The sequence below is a fragment of the Necator americanus genome, chromosome II (assembly GCF_031761385.1).
Source record: "Necator americanus strain Aroian chromosome II, whole genome shotgun sequence".
NCBI classification, from domain to species: domain Eukaryota; kingdom Metazoa; phylum Nematoda; class Chromadorea; order Rhabditida; family Ancylostomatidae; genus Necator; species Necator americanus.
Genome location: NC_087372.1, coordinates 16,305,903 through 16,329,150, shown reverse-complemented (window position 1 = coordinate 16,329,150; position 23,248 = coordinate 16,305,903). Strand labels below are relative to the sequence as shown.

The 23,248-nt window shown below is 40.7% G+C and overlaps 2 protein-coding genes across 4 annotated transcripts; one reads left to right on the top strand and one right to left on the bottom strand.

The window, feature by feature from the left end:
• Positions 1-111: 111 nt before the first annotated feature.
• On the top strand, positions 112-17,754 carry RB195_018054 (uncharacterized protein; the record flags this gene model as incomplete). Of its 2 annotated transcripts, XM_064185309.1 has the most annotated exons (11): positions 112-189; positions 5,264-5,382; positions 5,473-5,622; positions 8,943-9,133; positions 12,477-12,574; positions 12,857-13,015; positions 13,065-13,165; positions 16,158-16,347; positions 16,406-16,491; positions 17,284-17,432; positions 17,549-17,754. In XM_064185309.1, the coding sequence occupies 11 exons, from the start codon at positions 112-114 to the stop codon at positions 17,752-17,754; spliced, it is 1,527 nt and encodes a 508-aa protein (XP_064041190.1). The 2 variants fall into 2 exon arrangements, with proteins under 2 accessions (XP_064041190.1, XP_064041191.1); XM_064185310.1 differs by lacking the exons at positions 112-189; positions 5,264-5,382; positions 5,473-5,622; positions 17,549-17,754 and adding an exon at positions 14,238-14,316 and having other exon boundaries at positions 8,977-9,133; positions 13,065-13,155; positions 17,284-17,446.
• Positions 17,755-17,805: 51 nt separating this feature from the next.
• Positions 17,806-22,968, bottom strand: RB195_018053 (uncharacterized protein; the record flags this gene model as incomplete). 2 transcript variants are annotated; one of them, XM_013449880.2, is made up of 8 exons in its annotated part: positions 17,806-17,916; positions 17,993-18,064; positions 18,788-18,889; positions 18,964-19,062; positions 19,324-19,418; positions 20,330-20,420; positions 20,480-20,593; positions 22,771-22,968. In XM_013449880.2, the coding sequence occupies 8 exons, from the start codon at positions 22,966-22,968 to the stop codon at positions 17,806-17,808; spliced, it is 882 nt and encodes a 293-aa protein (XP_013305334.2). The 2 variants fall into 2 exon arrangements, with proteins under 2 accessions (XP_013305334.2, XP_064041189.1); XM_064185308.1 differs by having other exon boundaries at positions 22,771-22,914.
• Between the last annotated feature and the right edge of the window lie 280 nt (positions 22,969-23,248).

Below are 23,248 nucleotides of genomic sequence, written 5' to 3'. Positions count from 1 at the left end.
AGAGAAGAAATAGAAAAATCCGTGTGAGAAAAAGAAACGCTGCACAATGTTCGACTTTTCAAAGGAGGTTGGAAGGAAAACTCAAGAATTTGTGGTTCGGTAAGGAGACAGATGGATGCGGAATGTGCGTTACATGGAGACGTACGTACAAGTAAGAAGAAGCAGGAGGAGCGTGACGGACAGGGGAAGGTACAAACGGCCGAAGCGCGTTTGCAGCCACTGTAGCGCAAAAGCAGAGCGTGAGAGCAAGCGCACTTTGCGATGGCGGTCGAAGATCGATAATCGCCCATGTGTAAGAAAAAGTCCCCGGAACGGAAAGTGAAGCGACCGAGAAGAATTCGGAGGACGAGTGCTTACGTGTTTCAACCGTACAACACTCGTTGGAAGCGGGAGCGGCGATGCAGTGCGGATCGGACCGGGTGCGCCAGCACTCGCAGTGGATTGCGTTGAAAGTGTCGAACTGGCTGTTTGCTCTCGAAAAGTGTGTTGTAAAACAATGGCCGATTAGTTGCAAGGGGGAGAAGGAGTAACGGAACCAGGCGAATAGCCCAGCGCTAGCCGCTTGATCTCAATCGGGCCAAACCGCCCTGAAATCCGCGCACTAGCGCAAAAGTGGCACTTCGAACGCAGCCGCTCACGCAACTGCAAAAGACTTGCGCTGGTTTTGACCCAGCCATATGCATCTCCTACGAAAGCATTGTGGCATTAGACATCAGAATGCATATTAGAATTAAAGATTTGCGCAAAATACGAGAATGTTACGCTCCAAACACTGAATAACTTGAAATTCACGTGAAATACGAAGTGGTTTTTGAACCGTGTTATTCTGTTGCTGCAATTTCAAACATTTGATAAGAACCGTGTTATTCTGTTGCTGCAATTTCAAACATTTGATAACAAAAAGAGCTGAACAGTTCTCCAGGCTATCGCCATTTGAAAGGGTGTCCGTTCATAAAGCAACTGGAAATTGGATGACCTTAAAGGCATCACTCCACGAATCTGAGGTGGTACGGATTTCAGGTGGAGTATTCGTATACGGGATGGGAGACTATGCAGAGGGGGAGATTCCGTCCATTTCTTCCTAAATGCCGTAAAAAACGGCCCGGAAGATACGGCTTCGAGCGTTCCGGCGTGCTATTTTCTACAACGAGTCCGATTGGAGCGCGCCAACCGTGCACACGCCGCATCATCCGGGCTGTTTTTTACGCCAATTAGCAAGAAATGGACGGAATCACCCACCTCTCCTTAATCTACGATCCCGTATACAAATACTCCACCTGAAATCCGTACCACCTCAGATTCGTGGGGTGATGCCTTTAAGCGTTGAACTGAAGCGCATTACTTGTCACAGGAATAATGTTTCGATTCAAATCCACACTTCGATGAATCTTGCAAAGGAGCAAAGTCAATTTGTTCGAACACTCTCGCAAGAAGCGCCCAGCGTTGTAGTATAATGGCCGAATTCGACTACGAAGTGAGTCAGACAGCTACGAAGGCGCTTGGTTTGAAATCATTCGTAACCGCTTTTCTTTGAACTTAAAAATACACACACGGATAAATGGTGTAGGCGAAATGTTATAGATCCTCTCGTGGAGAATTATTTGCTCTACACGACCACTGTTTTGTGGTTTTTTAAATACATTTTACTGATAACTGTTTTTTCAGAAGATTAAATGGAGTGTCAGATAAATGAAAAGGAGAGTTTTTAATACCATTTTTTTGGTCAAATTTAGTTGGGGGTAAAGGTGAATTGGGGCTGTGCATGGAGAAGAATACCACTCTCCGTTTGTCTTCGCATCGCAAAAATGGGAATTGTGGCCTCGAGAACGGACCACGCATTGATCTGTCGGTATTGCTTGGCAACAACCGATGACCTCCACAAGTAGCACAGATTTCGACAGCATCGGCTGTTTCAACACCTCGATTGAATGCAGTAAGCAGAGAGCGTCGTATATGCTGAGTTTTGTCCATTTGACCCTCCATTTTAATGATTGGAAGAGATAGGAATAAATATTATTGAAAAATCAAAGTGAAGATCTCCAGTTAATTCTCGGTCGTATAACACGTTATGTTTTATCAGTGTTTTTTGTTCCCACGTGTACTTTTCAGTTTGAAAAAGACGGCTGCGAATTATTTATGTAGCCTATAATAATTATTTGTGGAAAATGATCGGAAAAGCTACGAAAGAGGATCGGTTTAGAAAATGAGTAGAATGAAGAAAGCTGGCGGCCGTTCTGGATGACTTTCTGCTCTGGCTTCTGCTAGGTTGTTGAGGAAGAATATATTCGCACATGCTACTAACGAATGGAGAGGCAAAATAGAAGTTGGGAAGAAAAAAAAACTCGTTGTTGGTGTAAGATCACCTGCGATAACGGGCTTCGTTCCCCGGGATGTTTTCGATGTGTATGCTTACGTCGCACTATAAACGAATCCACCCTTTTTTAGGATTCTCATTTATGATTTTCAAATACTGTGGCTGAAAACTCATTTCTGCATGCCACTCCAAACCATTCATAGTTTCTAGACATCATAGTCAAGCCAAAACTTACGTCAGAATAGATCATTTTTGATCCGCAGTCGTTAAGAAACTGCAAATATTGGGGTTCAGAAAAACTGTCCACTTTATAGTTTTGGAAACAAGTATCTTGTTGTAGCTTTATTTCAAAAGGCTTTATTTTCCCCCAAGGCTTAATAGGGTCCAAACCTAAATTTGTGAGTCGATCATAGAATATTAAGCAACAATGAAGAGTAACTTGGAATGATGTAAAGCAATGTCCGCACAAGAATAGGCTTCCTTCCAAAGTGAAGGTAGCGCGTTGCATGTGTCCGACCTCTACGGAAGGCCACGTTCCTGCAATTCACCTTGCACTTTCCACAAATTGCACCATTTGACACCAATGAAGCTCCAGTTTCTTTCTGACAATAGCCAATAACGTTTACTGGCAGGCAGTGGTCCATGAATCCAACGAACGTTTGCAACGGAATCTGATTCTTAAGAAGATTATTTGTCTGTGCTTTCGTTAGAATGCAAATGCATCTCACGTAATACGAAAATCAATGAAAACCACGCAAACGAGTAACTCGTCATTTTTCACAACAATAAGCACTTTTTCCACTGTTGAAAAAAGATTAGAACCAATTAGCAAATAAATATTAAGCGGAAGATCGATTTTTCGAGTGGGAATTCCAAATCTATCACATTAGCGTGCGAAAAGACAAGACAAAAGAAGACAAAACCAATATTGGTAAAGGATTCCAAAGGATATTCTGCCCATACATCGCACTTGCAGCCATAGAGGTTGCGATCCAGGAGAGAAGTATTAGATTGAGGCATAAGTCGTGCTTTTTTTTCGACTCAAAAAATTCACAAGGAAACAAAAACTACTTCCAAAGCATTTGTATTTCGACATAGAACCTCTTAATCTACGAGATATTTTCCTGATGTTTCAATTCTGTAATTTCCTGTTTCTTGTTATTAAACTTGATGGCCAAGTGGGCAAAGCGGATACCTTCTGACAGCGCTTTTTTGTATTTAACCCATAGTGGCGACACGCTTTTTTCGCTTTAAAAGCACTTCCAGATAGAAAAGTAAAATTCTTTTGTTCTTACGGCGTTCTGTACCGCATTTCCTCTTTGTAACTTCTTTATCTACACATATTACTGACAGGAAAGAAAGAGACTGTGCCGTATGCTCAAAAAGACAAGAAAAATAAAAACGACGCGAGACTAGCGAGTTTTGTGGTACTTGTCCTGGGACGCCTCGAATGATTATGGGTGAGTGCTTCTAAAAATATCATACTCTGAGAAATTTCAAAATATAAACAATTCACTTTGTCACTATTTTATAAACTAAAATCAGCTAGTAATTGTGTTTACAACAAATAGACAGCATTGCAATAACTGTATTTTCTGGTTTATAAAATATGTGACGTAGGATTAGGATAGTATTTGTAACGAGAAAGCGCTTGTATTAGTGGTGTTCCATGAGATTGGAGTGCATGTGGAAAATTCAGAAGTAAGGTCCACAGAAGTGAGATTCGTGCTCTCTATGAAGAAGTCACTCGACGCTTGAAAATAGCACACGCCATTTGCCTTTGCGCATTAAAATTAAGACTTTAAATTTCAGCACGATATTATACAACACCTTAATGACTTAAAAGGCGAGAATTGTAAAATTTAATAATTGAACACCTTTGTTGTGTAGAGCGAGAAATTCTGTCGGAAAAATATGCAACACTTCTGAAATACTTATTTATAAGCGCATTTCTCAAATTGAAAAAATTCTCTCAACCTAATCTTCAATGCAATATTTTTTACTGACTCCGATTTGAGCGTATTTACTTATTGGAAAGCGCCTAAAATCTTCTGCTTCCTTGTATCTTCTAGAATTCGTGAAGAAAGAATAGTTTTTCCAAATATCAGAAGAACCCTTTCAGCATTTTCAAAATCTTTTGAATATGGAATTCTTGGTTTTGCACGTAGAGCTTGAACCTCTGAAATTCTTACAGAAACAAAAGACTAGAGCTGCATTAGCGGAAGCGAGGCATTCAAAAGAAAACAGCAACGCTAAGCGATTAGCTCTAATCCACATCATCTTGGCTTAGTTTTTCGTATGGCAGAGATTTTCTCATTTAGAGACCGCATCTTCTGATTCTATGCGTAGGTTTTGCGTTCCATTCTGTGTACTAATTGCTTGTTAACAACGCACTGTTTCAGGTGAGTACTGTGCGCGAAATTTATGCATTCTCAGTTTAGATACCCTTAGTTTCGGAAGAAAAACAACTTTGCAATAACTTAGTTTGCTAAGTTTTGCTCTGCTTTTGCTAATATGCTTTATTATCAGAAAAGTGAAAATAAAGAGCTATCACTAGTTATTAGAAGATATCCAGCTTCAGGTGACTGAGCAAAGAGGACGCATAAATTGCACTTTTTATTCGTCTGCAACTCACTACTCCCTCACATTTCTGCTAGGAACTAAGCAACGAGTCGCTCAGCACCGTGTCTAACTTAAAGACACATATCTATTCAAAAAATACCAAACACTGCATTAAAACTCTGCCCAATCGTTTAGCATTCAAATGAAATCTGCCGACATTAGTGGGACAAAAACACAGCGAACAATTATTCACAGAGGGACGTTGCCTCCAGCGTCGGTATGTAATTCGTTTTTCGGAGGTGACATGAACCCGAGAGCCAACTGGATAGCGTTGATCTCTTAGGACCGGTTCCTCTACAACCTCTCGTTACACCTGGTCAGATTCAGGTCGGGCGTCTTCGGGGTCGACTAGACGATGAGGGCGAGATTCGTCGCGAGACTACTGGTTTCCTTTCTCTTCACACTTATCATTACATTTGTGTTTGTCTACAATCACTTAAGGACAAGTATGTGAAGACTCGCTTTTCTTCGTTGTAACAAAAGCAGGAAGAGCTAAGCAGTCATGTTTCAGGAAATAATGTGGATGTGAGCTTCAGTCAATCTCATCACGTGGGAGAAAAATCGTCGCATTTAATCCGAAGATCGGTGTTGCTCCGATATGGAGATGAGGATCGACTGGTAGTCTTCTCCGCATATAACCACTACGACAACATCACTGTCGTTCTCGCTTCCTACGGATATTTCATGTGGGTTTGAAGACAAATTTAATAGGAATAAAATTGAATTACGCCTTTACCCGATGAAAAGGGAGAGAGCAGAAAAGTGTTTTTTCTGAGCTTAATACAATGAAAAGAGACTCGCCAGTTATCAAGCACTTTAATCGATGCATTGCAGCAAATAATTGTCAGTTTATCGGTTAACTTGTGCGCCTTAAAACGTGAGCAACATTCGCATGAGTTCACGTAATTCCTCTCCGAATTAAGCTTTCTATGACACTAACCGCCGCTCGTTCTGTTTATGAAGCGAAGACAAGTTTCTGAACTGTAGGTGAAAGCAGGTGAAAGCCGGATGATCTTTTCCGCCATATCCAAAGACCATCCTTCTGTGTGCTTCCTGAACAGCAGATTACCTCCTCTCCCTTAGCGTCAAGTAATTTATTATATCCATCTTCCGGATCTTCTTCTCTTTTCGCACGCTCTATGAGAACCAGTATTTGTTCGTCTGACTGATATTTAGTGCTATAGGAGCAAAATCATCATTGAAAGGAAGATTGCATAATCTCGGCCGCTTACTTTCACTCCCATGTTATCCCTTCTCAGCATTCCTGCTGCGTTCTCGGGGTGGCGCTGAATATTGTAGAGGAGATGGTGTCACTCTTTCGGACACAGTGCGCTCACGTCTATTTTTATGTTATTAGAAAATGGTGAGAAACTGGTCGCGAAATTGTTGCTTAACCCCCGAAGGATCATTATGAACTGAGAGTGGATGTCTTGATTGCTCAAGGCCTCCATGACCGTCGCAACTGAGTCGAAGGAATTCTTGAAGCGTAAACCAGTTGCAGTGGCTTTTTTTTCGCATGATGCTTCGACGTGTTTTGTTGCAACATATTATACAACAACGTGATCTTGGCGATCATCCATATGTCGTGGCGATCATGTCTATGCCGTAAATCCATAGGTTATGATCTTTTTCGAAAACTTGTCAACTTGAACAATTTTAGAATTAGAAACTAGTCGTAAGATGTCCCCTGAACCGCTATAATTTTCTTCGATGTCTATGCCGTAAATCTCAAAAACTGGCTTATTACGGCCCCTCTGCTGCTCGCCTATTCTCTCATTCTCCCTTTTCTTGAAACTTATACGCACACAAACAATTCTAGCTGGATATGCGTACACCATGCGTTGTCGCGTTGGATGGACAGGTAGACAACTTCCCGCTCTATTTGCTAGGATATTAGCAACGAAGCTTACTAGCCAACTCTTTTCCTATTCATGTGTTTCTTGTCAACCACCTTACTGAATAGTTCAACCACACATCATTAAGCTCCGTACTCATTTTTAAAGGCATCACTCCACGAATCTGAGGTGGTACGGACTTCAGGTGGAGTATTCGTAAACGATATCGCAGATTATGGAGAGAAGAAGAGAGATTCCGTCCATTTCTTCCTAATTGCCGTAAAAAAACGGTCCGGAAGATACGTCTGGAGCGCGCCAGCCTTGTGCGGCGCCGCATCTCGGCGACCATTTTTTACGGCAATTGGGAAGAAATGGACGGAATCACCCTACTCTCCATAATCTACTGTTCCTTATAAGAACACTCCACCTTAAATCTGCACCACCTCAGATTCGTGGGGTGATGTTTTTAAATCACCATCATAGCCGATCGTGCGTTGTGATTTTCTCAACAAGGTGGTCTTAAGAGGGGAGTGCGAGCAAGAGGGGTTCGTAAGATGCTGGGAAGAGGAGGAAAAAAATGAATAGAGCAAAAAGGGAGTGGAGGACAGTAGCTGTCAAATAAACTCATATGAAGGAGTAGAAAATATAGTTCTAATAATCTAATGCGTAATTTGGTGAAAGGTACAGTGATGTCGTGAATCATTGAAGGCGGATGCTTCGGCGCGGTAAGATTTTTATTCAAAAGGTCAGGGTCAGTCTACAACAGTTGCGAGATTCTGTTATTAGCGTTAAAGTGTTCAATGAGCGCATTTCTTATGTAACAATGATTAGTTTTCAAACCATTACTCAACAGGCTAATTTTTATGCTATTACTAAACGAGAAAAGTACATGTACAACTGGAGATGAGGATAAAAGGAGTGCAAAGTAGGCTCCACAAATTGCTGAGCAGCGACGCTCACAGTGATTTTCATGGAATACCATTTTGCACTTTCATAGAGACAGATGTTGTTAACTTTGTGCAGAATTCGTTAGTTTTTTTCGGAACCTAGTCGACAACAAAGGTGTCAACTAGCTTTCGAGAGAACCTGGACACCTACAGAGATCGAAATTTGTAACTCATGGTTTTTCTCGATGCTGTGTCGAAATATAGCAGCTGATTTCTTAACCGCGTTATGAGTCGCACAATCGAGCAACGAAAGTACGAAATTCCGCATTTTCGGCTACTTGTCAAAATATTTATGACTTCGGGAAATGTCCACGTGTTTTTGGCACGAATTGAGATATATTATAAGGGAATATTATCCCTGCAAGACTCTTGTTTTACTTCTTTCACATTCCTTTTTGTCCTTTCAAAAGGTACACTCGGGTCAAAACGATACGAAGCACGGTGCATTTGCGTACGGGCTCGAAACGGCGCTGTGGAGGCTGCAGTCGTTACCGTGGTCCCGACCATCGCAAACTGCAGCCATCAAGGGTTCCAGTGCGCTCCCAACCGCTACGCTCCGCAGCCTCGAGAGAAGTCGCGTACGCAGTTGTACCGTGCTTCATGTCGTTTTGACCCTACTACTGTTGAGAAGAAATTTCAAAAAAAAAATTCTCGACTTACGTTCGGAAAACCAGAGAGTCTCTGAAAAAATCTAGTCCAATTGTTTTGTAGCGCAAATCTTCGTCTACAAATCGCACAGTCGCTTGTCTTTTTAACGTGTCATGTGTCGTTAACTGTTTTTTTCCTTTTATTTATTTATTAAGCGTCCAATTTGTTCGTTATATTTGTTTGTCTATTCATTGTATTTAATTTTTGATTGCTATATGAGCGCCACTTTAGAGAGAATGAGATGGGGAAGGGTCGTTTCCAGATAGATTCTTTCCCAACTACGCGTTTGATCCTCATTACCGTCGACATCGAGCTCATTGTAAGATTCACATCTTCAGGTTTAAAATTGTTAGTTGTCTAACCTTCACCTGAAATTCGTTGAATCTAACGGAAATCTCTCTCTTCAAGCAATCGGAACACTCGAATAAACGTAGTGAGGGAGTACTTGGAATATTCTGGAACTTTTGAAGATTCTGAAACTCCTAGGTACAACGGTAATTTCCTGTTGCATAAGTATCGACAAGTTAGTGCTCAAGGAATGAAAATTGAGAAGAACAGAAGAAAAGTGTTTTTCAGGCGTCCATTGTTCTGTCGTCTTTTCGACAGCCAGATGAACGAAATCCTGCCGGCCACTCAGTCACTGGTTTTTCCTGAATTCACCGTACGATGTCCTTCGAGCGCCACAGCGCGATTTGTTGCTGTTTCGCTGAACAGTGACGATGAAATCAATGCATCTAGTATGCAAAAGATTGGAACGCCTAGAACAGGTACCTCACACACCTTTCGAACCCGTTACAACACATCTACTTTCGTAGGCCACTCTCCGCCTCGTCAGTCTTTCACATACAATCTCTACAATTGTTTGAGTTGGCTATCACTTAATGACCGCTATTCGCCACGCATCGGCGACAAAGGACAATAGAATAAATAAAACAAACGATGAGATCATACGAGATTCCTACATAGATGACTGTACGTTGACAGCAGCCTTGCACAAAGTGTTCACATTATAGTAATACAGACAGAACCACACAAGGTCCCTCATACATAGTTGAACAACGGCGAAGAAAGTGGCGTGATGTTGAAGAGGACTTGTCATCATATTGCAGTATTTGGAATTGTATCGGGATGATTTCTCGAACTTTCAAATTAATCAAATGAGAAATTCAGTGTGTATTCTTAATTTGAGCCGTTGTTATAACCCTTTTTTATTGCCTAAAGTTTCGGCGAAATCGCTTCCTTCAAAGCCTGAAAGGGTGAAATCGGACGCGATCAATCTGATCTAACGTTTTGTCAACCAACAAAGCAAATTCTAAGCCTATTGTTGGGTCTTATGGTACAAGTGGAAGTGTAAGGCTTACCACAGGGTCGGAGGATTTCCTGGATTTGTTTCTAGTTTGACTCTTTTACTCATACACCGCTTTGTTCTGTACTAGATATTGATGGCAATTTTCTTAGCTAGCTTGATTTATTCCTGTCTCTCTTCTCATCCAGTGCGAACGGAGGTGGCTGTGAGAAACATATTTCAACCGACTCCTCAACTTGTGTTGGATGAGCAGAACAATGGCGCATTAGGACTACAAAGTGGTATCATAAACCTAGTACTAACAATACCTTAATTCAGTATCTTTGAAAACAAAATAATCCTTTAAAATAATCATAAACAAAGACTCATACGCAATCGTCTACACAATCGTATTTGCGCTAATACCGGAGTGCAGAATATGCCCGGATACCAAGAAAGGTCATTGCAAGGGTTATGTTGTTTATCCGGTTTTCTTAATCTATGTGTTTGAGTCAAGAACACCTGGACGGTAAACGGAAATCACAGTTGGAAAGAGAAATTAAGAATTTTTCTCAACTAGGTTTCAGAAAAAAGAAATTAGAAACTCTATGCTTTGTGTGAATATAAACAAAATCTCTCTCCTTACAATTCTGCAAAAAAAGTTTTTTGCATGAAATTTACTTTGAGCATGATTTTTTTTGGGGTTGTTTTTGATTTTTGGATTATTCAGAAACACGGTGGACCTACCTTACACTAATTTTATCGCTAATTCCGGCTGTAGATGTCTTTATTCGCTCAGTAATAGCATCGAAATTTTTCGATTGTCAAAGTGAAGAAAGGGTCAAGATTGTTAACAAACTTTATTACGGCTAACGTTTTGGCTTCGTCGCCTTCGTCCAAGCCTGGGAAGTCAAATGATTTGTAACATATCCTCTCAAGTGCCTCATCCAGAACAAGTCATCATTCTATAAGATGGTATATCCAAAATCGAGACCAAAAGAGCCCAAACCGAAGTATCTTACCTAAGTAGCCGCGTTGCCGTGATATTAGCGGATCTCCGCGTTATAAAATCGCTCCGCTAATGCTATTTAGGATGCGACCCACATATGACCTCGTAGATCAAAAAATTCACGCAGGTTCTTGATACAGAGCCAATTCGTTGGTCACTGCTATGCATTCTTCCTTTCTATTCATTTTTGGACTTTTAGGGCTCATTCAAAACGCATCCAAACTACTACGGGCTGCAATTTCGAGTTCGTGCGATAGGTTTGTGCAGCTATGTAGGAAGGACCATGACATTTTCATGACATCTTGATGACATTTTCTGCGCTGAGTTTCGACAGAGGTTGCTGCGTTTGAATATTTCATCTCATCTATATGCTCTTTAATACGAACACAAAGGAGCCGCTCTGTTTCGCCAATATATTGTTCGCCACATGTTTTTCACGAATTTGAGTAAACTACACCAGAGACCATACACTCACCTGCCTTACCATCAGGGAATATTACACAGTTTGGAGTCAGGCAAATGCGATCGTACATTCTGTTTCGGATTAACTGCTTCTTGAGATTTGTGGAAGATAATAGCATAGTTCTCATTTGGTCATCGAAACCACGTGAGAACTATGTTATTATCTTCCACAAATCTCAAGAAGACCGTAACCAGACTTCTTGCCTTATTCAGGTCGTAGGTTACGAAAGGTAAGCAAAAATTGCTTTTTTGGGTGATAATAAAAAATCGGTCTCTGTCGGATGAGAAATGTGCTCGTTGAACTCCCACACGCTAAATGCAAAAATCACACATCTGCGGGGGAGTGATCCGTGGATGTCGCAATAGAACAACGGTAGTTCGCCTTGCTCCATCGACTGGAGGTGGGTTGACCAACGGGACAATTCATCAACGGGCCTTTCGATAGAGTACGTAATATATTTAATTGGATGTAATGAAGGAGTGCCAAAGAAGTTTGTCTCTTTCGTCCTCTTCGCCCTTATCTATTTTTCTAACATTGTGCATCTCTTATAATGTGTTTATTTAAAATCGACTACCCCCTTCTTTCTTTTTGCTCTCTTCATTTTTCTCCTCTTCTGACAATTCTCACCACTCTCCTCCTGCTCCGATACCCCTCTTACGACCCCCTCTTGAAAAACCCTAACCACACGCTTGACCCTCGTTGGTTGGTAAACGGCAGCGCTCGAAGCTATGCGGTGGAAGAAGCGGTAAAAACCGAGGTGGATGGATTCTAAAAATTGACCTCGCGATACAGCTCCGCTCAGCACATCTTCGTGATCGAGTTCAGTCATTCTGCATTGATGAATCTACGGAAGCAGCACCAGGTTGTTTTAAGGTGGTTTGAACTGTAAGGTGAAAGTTGGTGAAATTGGGAATAGCGGACTACATTGAGTCTTCACAAGCTAAAAATCAATATGAGTATCCTTGCACTCTTTACTCCAGCGAGTTCACAGCGATACCTGCCAAGAACGTCAAATTTTAATAGTACTAGCTTTGGAGACCTTTTATTTCCAAAACTGACGTTTCTGCAAGAGGTGCTCTTAACTTTAGACTTCGTGCAAGGAAGAAAGGATGAAGAGAACTTTTAAAAGCAGCGAAACTTAGGATGAATCTTCATATCAGACGCGGCATAGATGCTTACCAGTAAACATTGTTTCTATTGGTTTTTGCTATTCATGAAGAGAACAGACTGCTTTTCATCGTTTCAGCGCGATCATGAGCTTATACTTGAATCTTCACTGTTACCATTCCTTTTTACCGCATATATTTATAAAAGAGGTGTTTGTGGAAGGTAAGGAAACTCGTCGATTTTCAGACGAACACTTCTTCTTCAGCGTATGCTTGGCACCGTTATGGGGTGATGCTCCCAAATGGTTGATGCTGATAGAATTCATCGAGTATTACATTTTACAGGTAAGCTGATCCATCTTTGAGAGCTTTCTCGTGCACGTCGCGGAAGACTACTTACATATAGGCAAAAGAAATGGCCACATCTTTAGTGAATGACGAAATGTTCCTTAATTATTCCTTGAGTTGAAAAAATACGTCTAATCTATCACCTGATTTCCTTCCTTCTAAGACACCAAAAGATTTCCAAGTCTAAATGCGAGAAAAAGAGATAGAGAGAGAAGAGAAAGTTCCTTCTTTTTGCTTTTCCGTAGTCACCAAGAGGTGGTAATTTAGTTAGTTTAACAGGGCGCTAAGCACATCTCCATCTACAAGCAACACATTGATGAGCTGACAAGACTTGTGCTCGACAACTACGTCAAAAAAGGGATCATAGATGTGGTGGAGGTTAACGAGTCAACCAACTGCCTAAAAAGACACAGATGTCGACATGAGATGCAGCTGCAGGTAGGGATAACGATTCCGATACACGTCGGAGATGTTTTTTGCCGCCTAGGATTGCGTTTTCCGACATCGCGGTAAGAGTAAGTGGGTAGCAATGGTGGACTTGGATGAGAGGATCAACGTGAACGACAAGACGCTGAACGGTTATATGAGGTTTTCCCATCTTGCGTATTCTTGAAAATGCAGATAAATCGCAAACAATCTTGAGAAAAAGAAGCATTTATTACTGAAAAATCGATGGGGAAACGATGGCACACGCTCCTGAATACATCGGTTTTTTTTTTTCAAAGATTACGATGATTCTCTTAGTCTATATTTTGCTCACTAAGGTTTTTTAAAGTAAATTTCGTGTTTTTGTCTTTCTTAATGTTTATTAAAAATCTTGTGCAATAACGACACGGCGACAGGGAAAGGAGATTAAAAAAAGCTGGCACTGTGACGATACACAACTCAACAGTTTGCTATCCGCAAGTGGATCATCGTCATCTCTATCTAAAATCACGAAATAAACCCAAAACAAGAGTTTTTGCGACTCAAGTGCAGGATTGTTTTTTTTTTTGTTAAAATAAGTCAAAGGAAAGATTAACAATTATTACCCAGCATGCCGGATCTCAACCACTAAAGGGATCACAGTTCTAGTCCGAAGATCACGGGCCGCATCCTATGAGGCTAAGCGCAGATCAAAAGCGAATTCGTCACTGTGCTGAGACCCAGGTAGATTGAGAGGTTGCATTTTTTCTGCTCTTCCACAATTGACTCATACCATCCCTGAATAATACCGTGGGCCCGGCCAGAAACCCACAATACGGTGGCTGGGAGATGCAAGGGAGGCGACTTGGGGTCGCGTTCAATAAACAAGCTTCATAACAGGAAATTATCACTGACGGACTCATGCTCAGAACAAGGATCATGCTATGTAATAACACGCTTAGTCAGTGAGTGTGGTGTGTGTGTGTCACGAAAATACCCCATAATGATGCAAAATTCTGCACAGGAGGGGAACCATCGCCATGCACCTGACAGGTAAGCAGTCTACCTTTTCACCAGTGTCCAGATCTATGTGGAAATATATGTTGACTTGATAAGGCAAGTTTGTTTCTGTCATATGTTAGTGAGGGTAAATAAACTTTTATGTGAATGTATACTTCAAAATTGGCAAACTATCACGCTATATAATAACGAGCTTATTCTGTCACGTGTGTGCGTCTGTGTATGTGTGTTTCAGTCAAGAAATTACGAAAAGAGAGGGAGACCGACACCATGGTTTGGTTTGGTGCGCTGGAGCCTCAACGCGGTAAAATTGGGTGAGACGGGTCCTACTGCGTCGAATTCTTGCCCCGGAGCCAGATAGTTGTAGAATGGACTGGGACAGGTCCCGTAGCATCGGACTGGTGCGCGGGAGCCCCAAATTTCCTTTAAGAAAAAGAAGAAAACGTTGTTAGAAAATCGCAATTCTAATTTTACAGAAAATGTCACTATTATTGATTTATTTTTATTAATCAGTGATGGCAAACGGAGCGAACACCACAGAAAGTCTGAAGTCTGGCTTTAGCCGGTACCTGATATATATATATATATATATATATATATATATATATATACCAGGTACCGGCTAAAGCCAGACTTCAGACTTTCTGTGGTATATATATATATATATATATATATATATATATATATATATATATGCTGTCGAAACGGAAGGTGACTAGGAGTTATCTGCATATAATTTTTTACAAGTACACTAGCATCGGAAGGGGCAAAGATCAAGGGCCATGATCAAGATTAACCCTTTGTACTCCGTTGTCGCTGTACGTACGAAAAATCCACTGTCGCGACAGGCGGCACACTTGTTTAGCTTATTTTAGCACTTCCAGATAAAAGGATGAAATTCTTTCGTTTCTACGGTTTTCTGTACTGCATTTCTACTTTTTTTTTACGTCATATATTGCGGAAAGGAAAGAAAAGAGACTGTGTCGTGTGTTCAAACAGACAAGAAGAGGAAAAACGACTCATGACTATCGGATTTTGTGATACTTGTCCTGGGAAGTCTCGAATGCATGTGAGTGACTGCTACTGAAAATATCACTTTGAAAAATTTCAAACTATAAACAATTTATTTTGTTACTATTTTATCAACTAAAATTAGCTACAAGTTAGAACAAGTTTACAACAAATAAATAGCATTGGAGTAACTGTATTTTCTGCTTTATAAAATATGTGACTGAGGACTAGGATAACATTTGTAACGAAAAAGTGCTGGTGTTGGTGGTGTTCCATGTGCCTGACTAGACTGGAGTGCAAAGGGTTAAAGATCTGCTGAAAGATAAAAATATTAAGTAGGACATCTTCCGACTAACTGAGACGAGACGACATCAGGCACTGAACGTTGTATTTGAAGCTTGAGATGTGTTTCTAGAAACCGTCCATGAGTTGGTGGAGTTGGTCTCCTCAGTGGCACGGACGTGCAATAAATATCTTGAACAACGCACAACATGAATCGAACGCGAGAGGCTGTGGTTCAATCCCACCTTTGCCTGTCTCCGTCGCTTGCGCTTCAACATCAAGCTGCAAAGAAGAACTCGAATCTTCTTATATGGACCTAGAGAAATTCTACAAGAGAAACCACTGGCGTTCTCATAATGTGACCGAAGGAGCGAAGAAGACTTTCTGTAACCATTTGCGACGGTGTTGACGCCTCTCACGTCTCATCCACCACCGGACCACATCCATTTCAGCGTAAAGATCTTCAGTGTGACAAATAAACAGCAATCCGGTAGCTGTCAGGGCAGCTTTCTTACCGTGTAGTCGACTTTCGCAATCGTTGTGGTCGTTGCTGCTCACTGTCTCCGATCTGTGCACTATTTCAAAGAATGGTTACGATATTTTTTTAAAATTTTTTTTCCTTCTGATAAAAGGCTTGATAGATAAGATTGTAAACATAATATAAGGTTTCTGGAATGTATGGAGCAACTTATAGTACCGAGCATTTTTTATTTTCTTCTCTATTTCAGTAATTTCTCGTGCAGCACCCTTTTTCTCTTTTTATACGAAACATCCTGTAACGAAAACATGTGGGATAACAAAGAATACTTTACTTTTACTAAAAGTGTAATTTTGAGATTCTACAAAAGAAAGTTTGATACAGAACGATAGAAGATGGGAACTACGGGGAGCTGCGGTTTCGTTGCCGCTGGATACTTCGATTAGCAGAAATACCCAACGATCCAGAGACATGGAGAAAGGAAGGTGCTTTCACTCCAATGGTGTTATGGCATAACACCAGTCATGTCGCACCAATAAACCACACAACCAAGAGTATAATACAACCTCACAAGGTACTCAACTTTGGTTTATATTGGCTATCAAGTTGTCATTGGTTCTAACTGAGTGAAGGTGGAAAGTATGGGCGTACATCAAGTTCTACGATTTGCTTCGGCTGCTACGGTATTTCTTGTCCCTCCAGAGGTAGCAGTGGTAAGGTTCGTTTCTTATTTCTGAACAGCACTTGCTTTCTTGACTAACATAACATTTTTCTAGAATTTGCATTTACACAGACATTAATCCAGTTGTAGACTCTTTAAGACTGAAGTGAAAATCTAACTGTAGCAATTTCTTTATGGTCCGCTTGCGTAGAGATATTCAAACGGTTTCAAGTATTCTTCCGCTTTTTCCAGGTGTAAAGTGCAAAATTTTGTGGTTTGAGCAACACATCCGTGATCTCCAATGTTTATGAATTTGATCTTGAAATTGTTTTATAACAATGTATGGATGGATATAAATTTCCACTCAGTTTTAAAACTACTTGTAAAGAGGAAGAGCATATTTTGCAAACATTATGTTTCTTTGGTGTTTTTGCCTGAACAAATAATCTAATCTGAAGAGGAAGGATGTTTCGATTGGGGTTACTCTAATCTCCGGTCAGAACATTCACATCTCCAACATTGGAATTTTAAGCCCATCAGGCGAAAGCTGTTCATCAACGCAAGAACTTCTCCATTAGTTGCGCGTCACTTCTGACTTTGAACCATACTCCTTTACCGAACGTATCTTTCCACGTCTTTTTGATAATGCGAAAATAATTTTCTCAACCTTATCTGATTATGCTCAAGAAGTTTCCGATTATTGCAAGCAATTTCTTTTCTAATCCACAAGGCCTATCTGCACAATTGTTACTGGTAAGTGTCGTACTGCATAGTGAACGTCTAAAATCTTCCGTCGAGAGTGCAGTCGCAGCAGCATTAAAATTCATTTTTAAAAAAAATCAGTTTCAGGCATTATCGAAACGTCCGAGGTTGGTCATACTTCCTAAAGGAGGCAGAGAGCTTTGGTTCGTTTGAAAATACAGAGCTCACCTCCAATTTGGTCGACAATTTACAAGCGAATGTTCTCCGAAAAGTCGATCTACTTTTCCCAAGCAAAGGTTCAAATGCATAATCTTTGTTGTCAAATGGTTTTTGTTCTTGTAAAAAAGGGTATAAAATTTGTTTCGTCAATAGTTCCGTGATGTTCATCGTGATGTGTTCTGTCACTTCTCAGATCTCACTCTAGTTCGAGTAAAACCTTTGCTTTCTCAGCTAAGTTCAAGCTTCTCCGGAAATAACATCTCAATTTTTGCATTGAAATTTCATGAAAAAATGAACTACCCACTAACGAGAAGTAGAGACCGCCTGTGCGACCCGCATAACTTCATACATCGGAAGCGATCAATAGAAACAATCAATATGCTACAACTGAATGGTTAATAAATGAGTATGCAAGACGTGAATACAGGTGAAATTTCACGGTAGTTACGATTAATCTATAAGAGCATAGTGTTCATCATCTGTTGTATTGTATATGTGACCTTCGTTGACAAGGAATTGAAGATCCTTTCGCAGTGAATCCATATTATTAGCACCAATGGCCTGAATTGAAATTTTTAAATGCATTCTAACATATAGTTACGTTGTGATAAATTAGAAATGTCTGATACTTTGGAACCTTTTTAATGTCCTCCTCAGAAATGCCGACCGAATCGTAGTTGTCTTTTTCACGCTGAAGAAGGTCCATTATCTAAATGTTGTACTATTGGTGGACATTAGTATGCGAAAGTACAACACATATATCTTGTAAACGATTGAACGTGTAGCCATCACAATGATTTCCTTCCTTATAGCTCCGTTACAATACGGCATTACAATACTTGCGCACAGTTGTAAGAGAATTCATTTGTTGCCTCGATCAGTGCCAGCGGAACGATATCCCGTGGGAGTACAACATTTTTGAAAAGAACTAGCCCTTGTAAAGAGAGCTAGATTAAAGTCGCTCTAGCTCACAAAATCTGGGCTAATAGTTACAGATGAAGCATATGGCTTTGAGTACTATTGGATTTTTTTCCTAAGAACGCAAACCGGACTATAAATTTTCAGCTAAATAGTTGAGAACAATAATTCTTCTATAGAAATTGAAGTACTGGAGGGAAATAATGAAGTGGAATTGTAGTTCGTCAACAGATGAGCTTGATGCAAAAGAGGCTACGCAACGCTTCTCTGAGTTTATCGTAATTTAAGCCTAGCAAAATTACTGTAGAGGTACCACGAAACCCTCACTAGACGTTGCTATTTCGAAACGAATTTCTGATCAGTTTTGAACTTGAAACTTCCCCCTGGAAGGTTTCCAGATATTCTCTTTTATTTTTGTTCTCAAAGATTAAATACATGTAAGGATTTCGAACTCTCCTAACTTTATGAGGAAAATTACGAAAAAGCAATCGAGACTACCACCCCTAATACATACCTTCCCTCGCTGACCATCTAAATTATGTCCTCGAGTTACTGATGACGTTTCTCCTGGTGTGTTATAAAGTCGAGTCGTTGGCATTCCGAATACCGTTAGATTCTGCAACGGAAGAATGCATTTCACAAAACCTCCATGTAAAAGCAATGAAAATGCGAAAAGGACTGAAACAAAACCTCTTTCGGTCCAGAAGTAGGGTTTCTGTCCGCCGGCGGACCAGCCGCACACCCACTAAGGCTCTGACCCATACCAGAACGTAGAATGGAAGGAACGTTCTAAACTCGACGGATTTCCAACAACAAAAAATATCTTAGAACCATAGGTGCGATAGGGAGAAGCCGGACCCTCCCCAGGTGAAGGAGGTTTAGCCCATGAGGTGCAGCTCAAGTGAGGGGGGTCCTTTCGCCAACCTTTCAAAAGTGAAGGAAATCCCTTCCTCAACCGTTCAAAGGTGAACGGGGATCAGAGCACCGGTTCAAACTATAGCATCTATGCTTAGGACACACTGTGAAAGTTCTGTAAAGCACTACTCCCACCTTCCCGAAATAAATTTTCGCAATTTTCGCTTCCAGCACGAATGCGCGGTACTCCTTCTCATCGATGACTTCTCTAATGTTGTACGACATAATTCCTATAAAAATTTGCTTTCATCTGAATTCTGAACTTCACAACATCAAGTAAAAATAAGAATTACATGTTATTATATAACATCAATTCATGCTTTCATTTGATGTTGTCAGTCTAACATTAACAATAGAAGAGAAACATGTGGCTAGAGAAGAACTCAGCTTCACCAAACAGGTCAAAGCAGTGTGTGGAACGCGACCAAAGAGTAAAACTCTTTTCAGAAGTGATGATTCGATGCCATTTATCCTCGCTAGATATATATTATTTAAATGATTAGATGCTCAAACTTGACCACCACAAGGGGTTAAGTAAAAAAAACCACAGCGCAGAGGAAAAGAAAAGGCAAAATTGTCTATTACAAAATATAATGCGCAAGATTCCAAAACTAGTTTTCAATAGTGGAAGATTATTTAGCATTATCAACCATTTGTTTGTTAATGACCATTTGGCAAAGAGTTGTGCCAAATCCAAGAATTATTGGAGGTAAACTGGGTAACAGATACAAAGTACCCATTCCAAGTTAAAAAAAGCCAATAGCATGTAGCAATAATAAATGATTTGCTAATTAAAATAGAGTAAATTACAATTATTAAAATTCAAAATACAATCGATTGTTGACTATTTGGGATTGTTTTGAACGAAAGTATGCAATGAAAATCGCATGTTTCTGCAAAATCGGCAAAAACAACATAGAATTGTGTGTCAGCATGAAAGGAAGACTACTGCAAAAAAGTTGTAATTGTTGAAGCGATAGGAATACTCCTGCGTCATGTTTTGTTTCGTAGAAACACAACAACAGGTAGTAGAAATCAAATTCGTAAGCCCATGCACGGTCCACTCCCTAGATCATTTTGATGTGCACGTTTCTGGAAACCGTATTACAAATGTGCTGTCTTGGAATGTAGAGAAACCCACCGTGTCTGTCAGAAAGTGATCGCAGTTTACCAACAACCATGACTTTGGTGCCTTCGACAAATGTTGAACTCCCTATTTCTGTCTCAGATACCTGCGAAAAAAGTTGCATACATCACTAAAGCGAAACTGAGTCGTAACCCGCACACGTACTCCGCTATAAGTTAGCACTTCGAAATCCTTGCTCATGTCTTCTGGATCACCCAACACGTGGTTTGTTGTGTTTTCCAGTTCCGCTACTGATTTGACAATTCCGATAGTTATTACCTAAATACACTTCCCTTCATATGTGAGAATGTGGTAGTTGAGCCATGCGCCCAGTGCTTGGTGTTTTTCTTTTTTGAATGAAAAATTCTAGTACATCACACTATTTCATTATTACATCAAACTGAGAACCGCACTCTTCCATGTACTAAAAAATGCATCTTCATTTCTGTGACCACTACGTAAACGTTATTTTAACAATGGGGTGAATGTAGCGCTGTGCAAGCAATCATCGTACAAACAAGGCGAACCTCATAAAAGTTTAAACTCCTTACTTTTACACAGTACGGAAGAACTTTTCAAATTCGTCCCTACTGTTGGTGCTTATTCTCTCCTGGTGGTGGAAAGCCGTTCAAGGATAGCAGAGTTGGTGAGCCCTTGTGCTTGAGGTCCCCCACCCGTTCGCCCAGGGTCCCTGATGGATTCCTCCGTTCGAGGTTAAGTTGGTCACCCAAACCCTGGTATCCGTTTATCTACCGTAGCGTTCTGGGTCTGGGAAAAGGATCTCGCGTGAGGATTTCTCACCTTCTGTAGCAGGAGAATGATCTGCCAACCCACCACTCATCATGCTTTGAAGGGGCAGTCTTGTTGTGTAAAATTCAGGCGAGATTCTAATGAGCTCTGTTCCGTCTTGTTTTTTTTTTTCGTTTTATGGCACACCTGCAGGTGTTTCAATAAATAAATTAATTTGTTCATGAACACGAAGGTCTTCTACTGGTAGCTAACCAGGAAAGTCCGCGATAATAAGCTCGTTGTGCAAAATTTATTCTATTTGACTAAGTTTCTAGGAGATTGGCAGAAGTTGCTCGCACGTACGAAAATTGCTATAGCGCTGTTCTCTTCTAACGATTAGAAACTTTCAGAATCATATATTTGAAATTAAAATACATACGCATATTTGCTGTGAGGAAGCCGACAAAAGACTACTGCTTTAAAAGCTCTTTCATTAGTTACAATGCTTGCTGGACGATTATTTGATCGATTTTAATAAATATGACACCTGCCTTTGAAATTAACCAATTACACACCTTAACAGCACGATCGGACCAAAACGGTCTGGAACCTGATGCAGTTACGGATGTGGTCAAAAAGGGACCAGCATTTGCGACGGTGGGACCAGCGTTTGCGATCGGAGTCGCAGTATCGCCAACTCTGAATCCGAGTAGAGTAAGCAACGGGCCAACTTCGATCGCAACCGCTTGTTACACCGCGCTGCATCTGGCACAGCAGATATTCGCTGAGTACACCACTCCGAAACCTTATTTTGCTACAATGCATCAAACTTTGTTCAGTAGAGTATTAGGGCAGGCACAGATCACTAATATGTTACCTTCCTTAGACCTCTGGAAATAAAGGTTGCCATTTTCTGCAGCCAATAACGATAAGAACACTTTTGTAACAATGGCCCTCACAAGTCCCTTTTCGTTACAAAACAACTTAGAGGAAGGTTCTACCTGGAGCTTTGAAGGTTTTGAAAGTCATTTTCAAATCTCATGAAAGTGGTAGGAAATACAACTTAATCGAATTTTGAAAGTTGTTCAAATTCAACTGTTGCTCGAACGTTACTAAGCAAAAATACATTCGCCTGGTGTGATTACAGAAGGAAACTCGTACTGAGTAGGTATCCTTGACCATCCCCATCTTTAGACATCTCTGACTAAAAATTTAAGCTATGTATTTCGAAGGAGAAACATGCAATCAATGTGTGTTATGTACGAACCCTGAATACTAAGCAATTTCGAGTGAGAGTAAGAATTACGCATCTGTTCGGATTTCCCATGAACTCTACGGTAAAATGTAGTTAGCGGGAGGCAATAAGTGGCACCCTTATTTATGAAAGCAAATAACTAGATCAGTTCAGACCCTAACCTAAGACCAAAAAGCAATAAAAGGCGCTCTACTTCCTTGCCTTTCCCCCGCTAAAAATATCCCCAAAAGACCTTTTAGCTTGCGGGAAGAAGTTTCGGAAGAGCAATCAATCGACATAGGAATGAAAAGCTCGATTGGTATTCGACGATATGGAAATACGGTCGCTTACCACTACATGTCATCGATGCGTTGCATGAACTTCATCAAAATGAAGGCAGTTAGACAAACAAAAGCATTTGTGGCAAATTATCCATAAAACTCACACTAACCGTAAATGTTGTGACCTATTGAAGCAGTTAAACATTACTTACGGTGCTGAATGGATAATCTCCAAGCTGATACTTCTCTTCTGCATTAGCCGACTCATGCAGATCTGCAACGCTCACTGGGATAGGTAGCCTTTCCGCAACCTTCACTGACTGTGCTTCTTTCGGAGGAGCGGTGGCGAAGGACATATCACCAGCCCAACCACCGGCATCCGCAACTGAGAAACTCTCATTCCACGCCATGACTCCTAAAAACTCACTTAAAAGAACTAGTAATAGCAAACCGAAAGAGGGATATCCAGCATGAACAAAATCGTCCAACGTGCAGTATACTTTACGGACATGGACGAAGGACATACACTCCACAAGAATAATTCATTCCACCACCCAAATGACTGTTTGGAAAGAAAAGATAGGAAAGACAATGTAAAAAAAAAACTAGCACAGGCACTAACCTACAAGCGTATAGAACCTCACCGGGATTGAAGGTTAAAAAAGCATCCCATGTACCTCCCGCCAATTC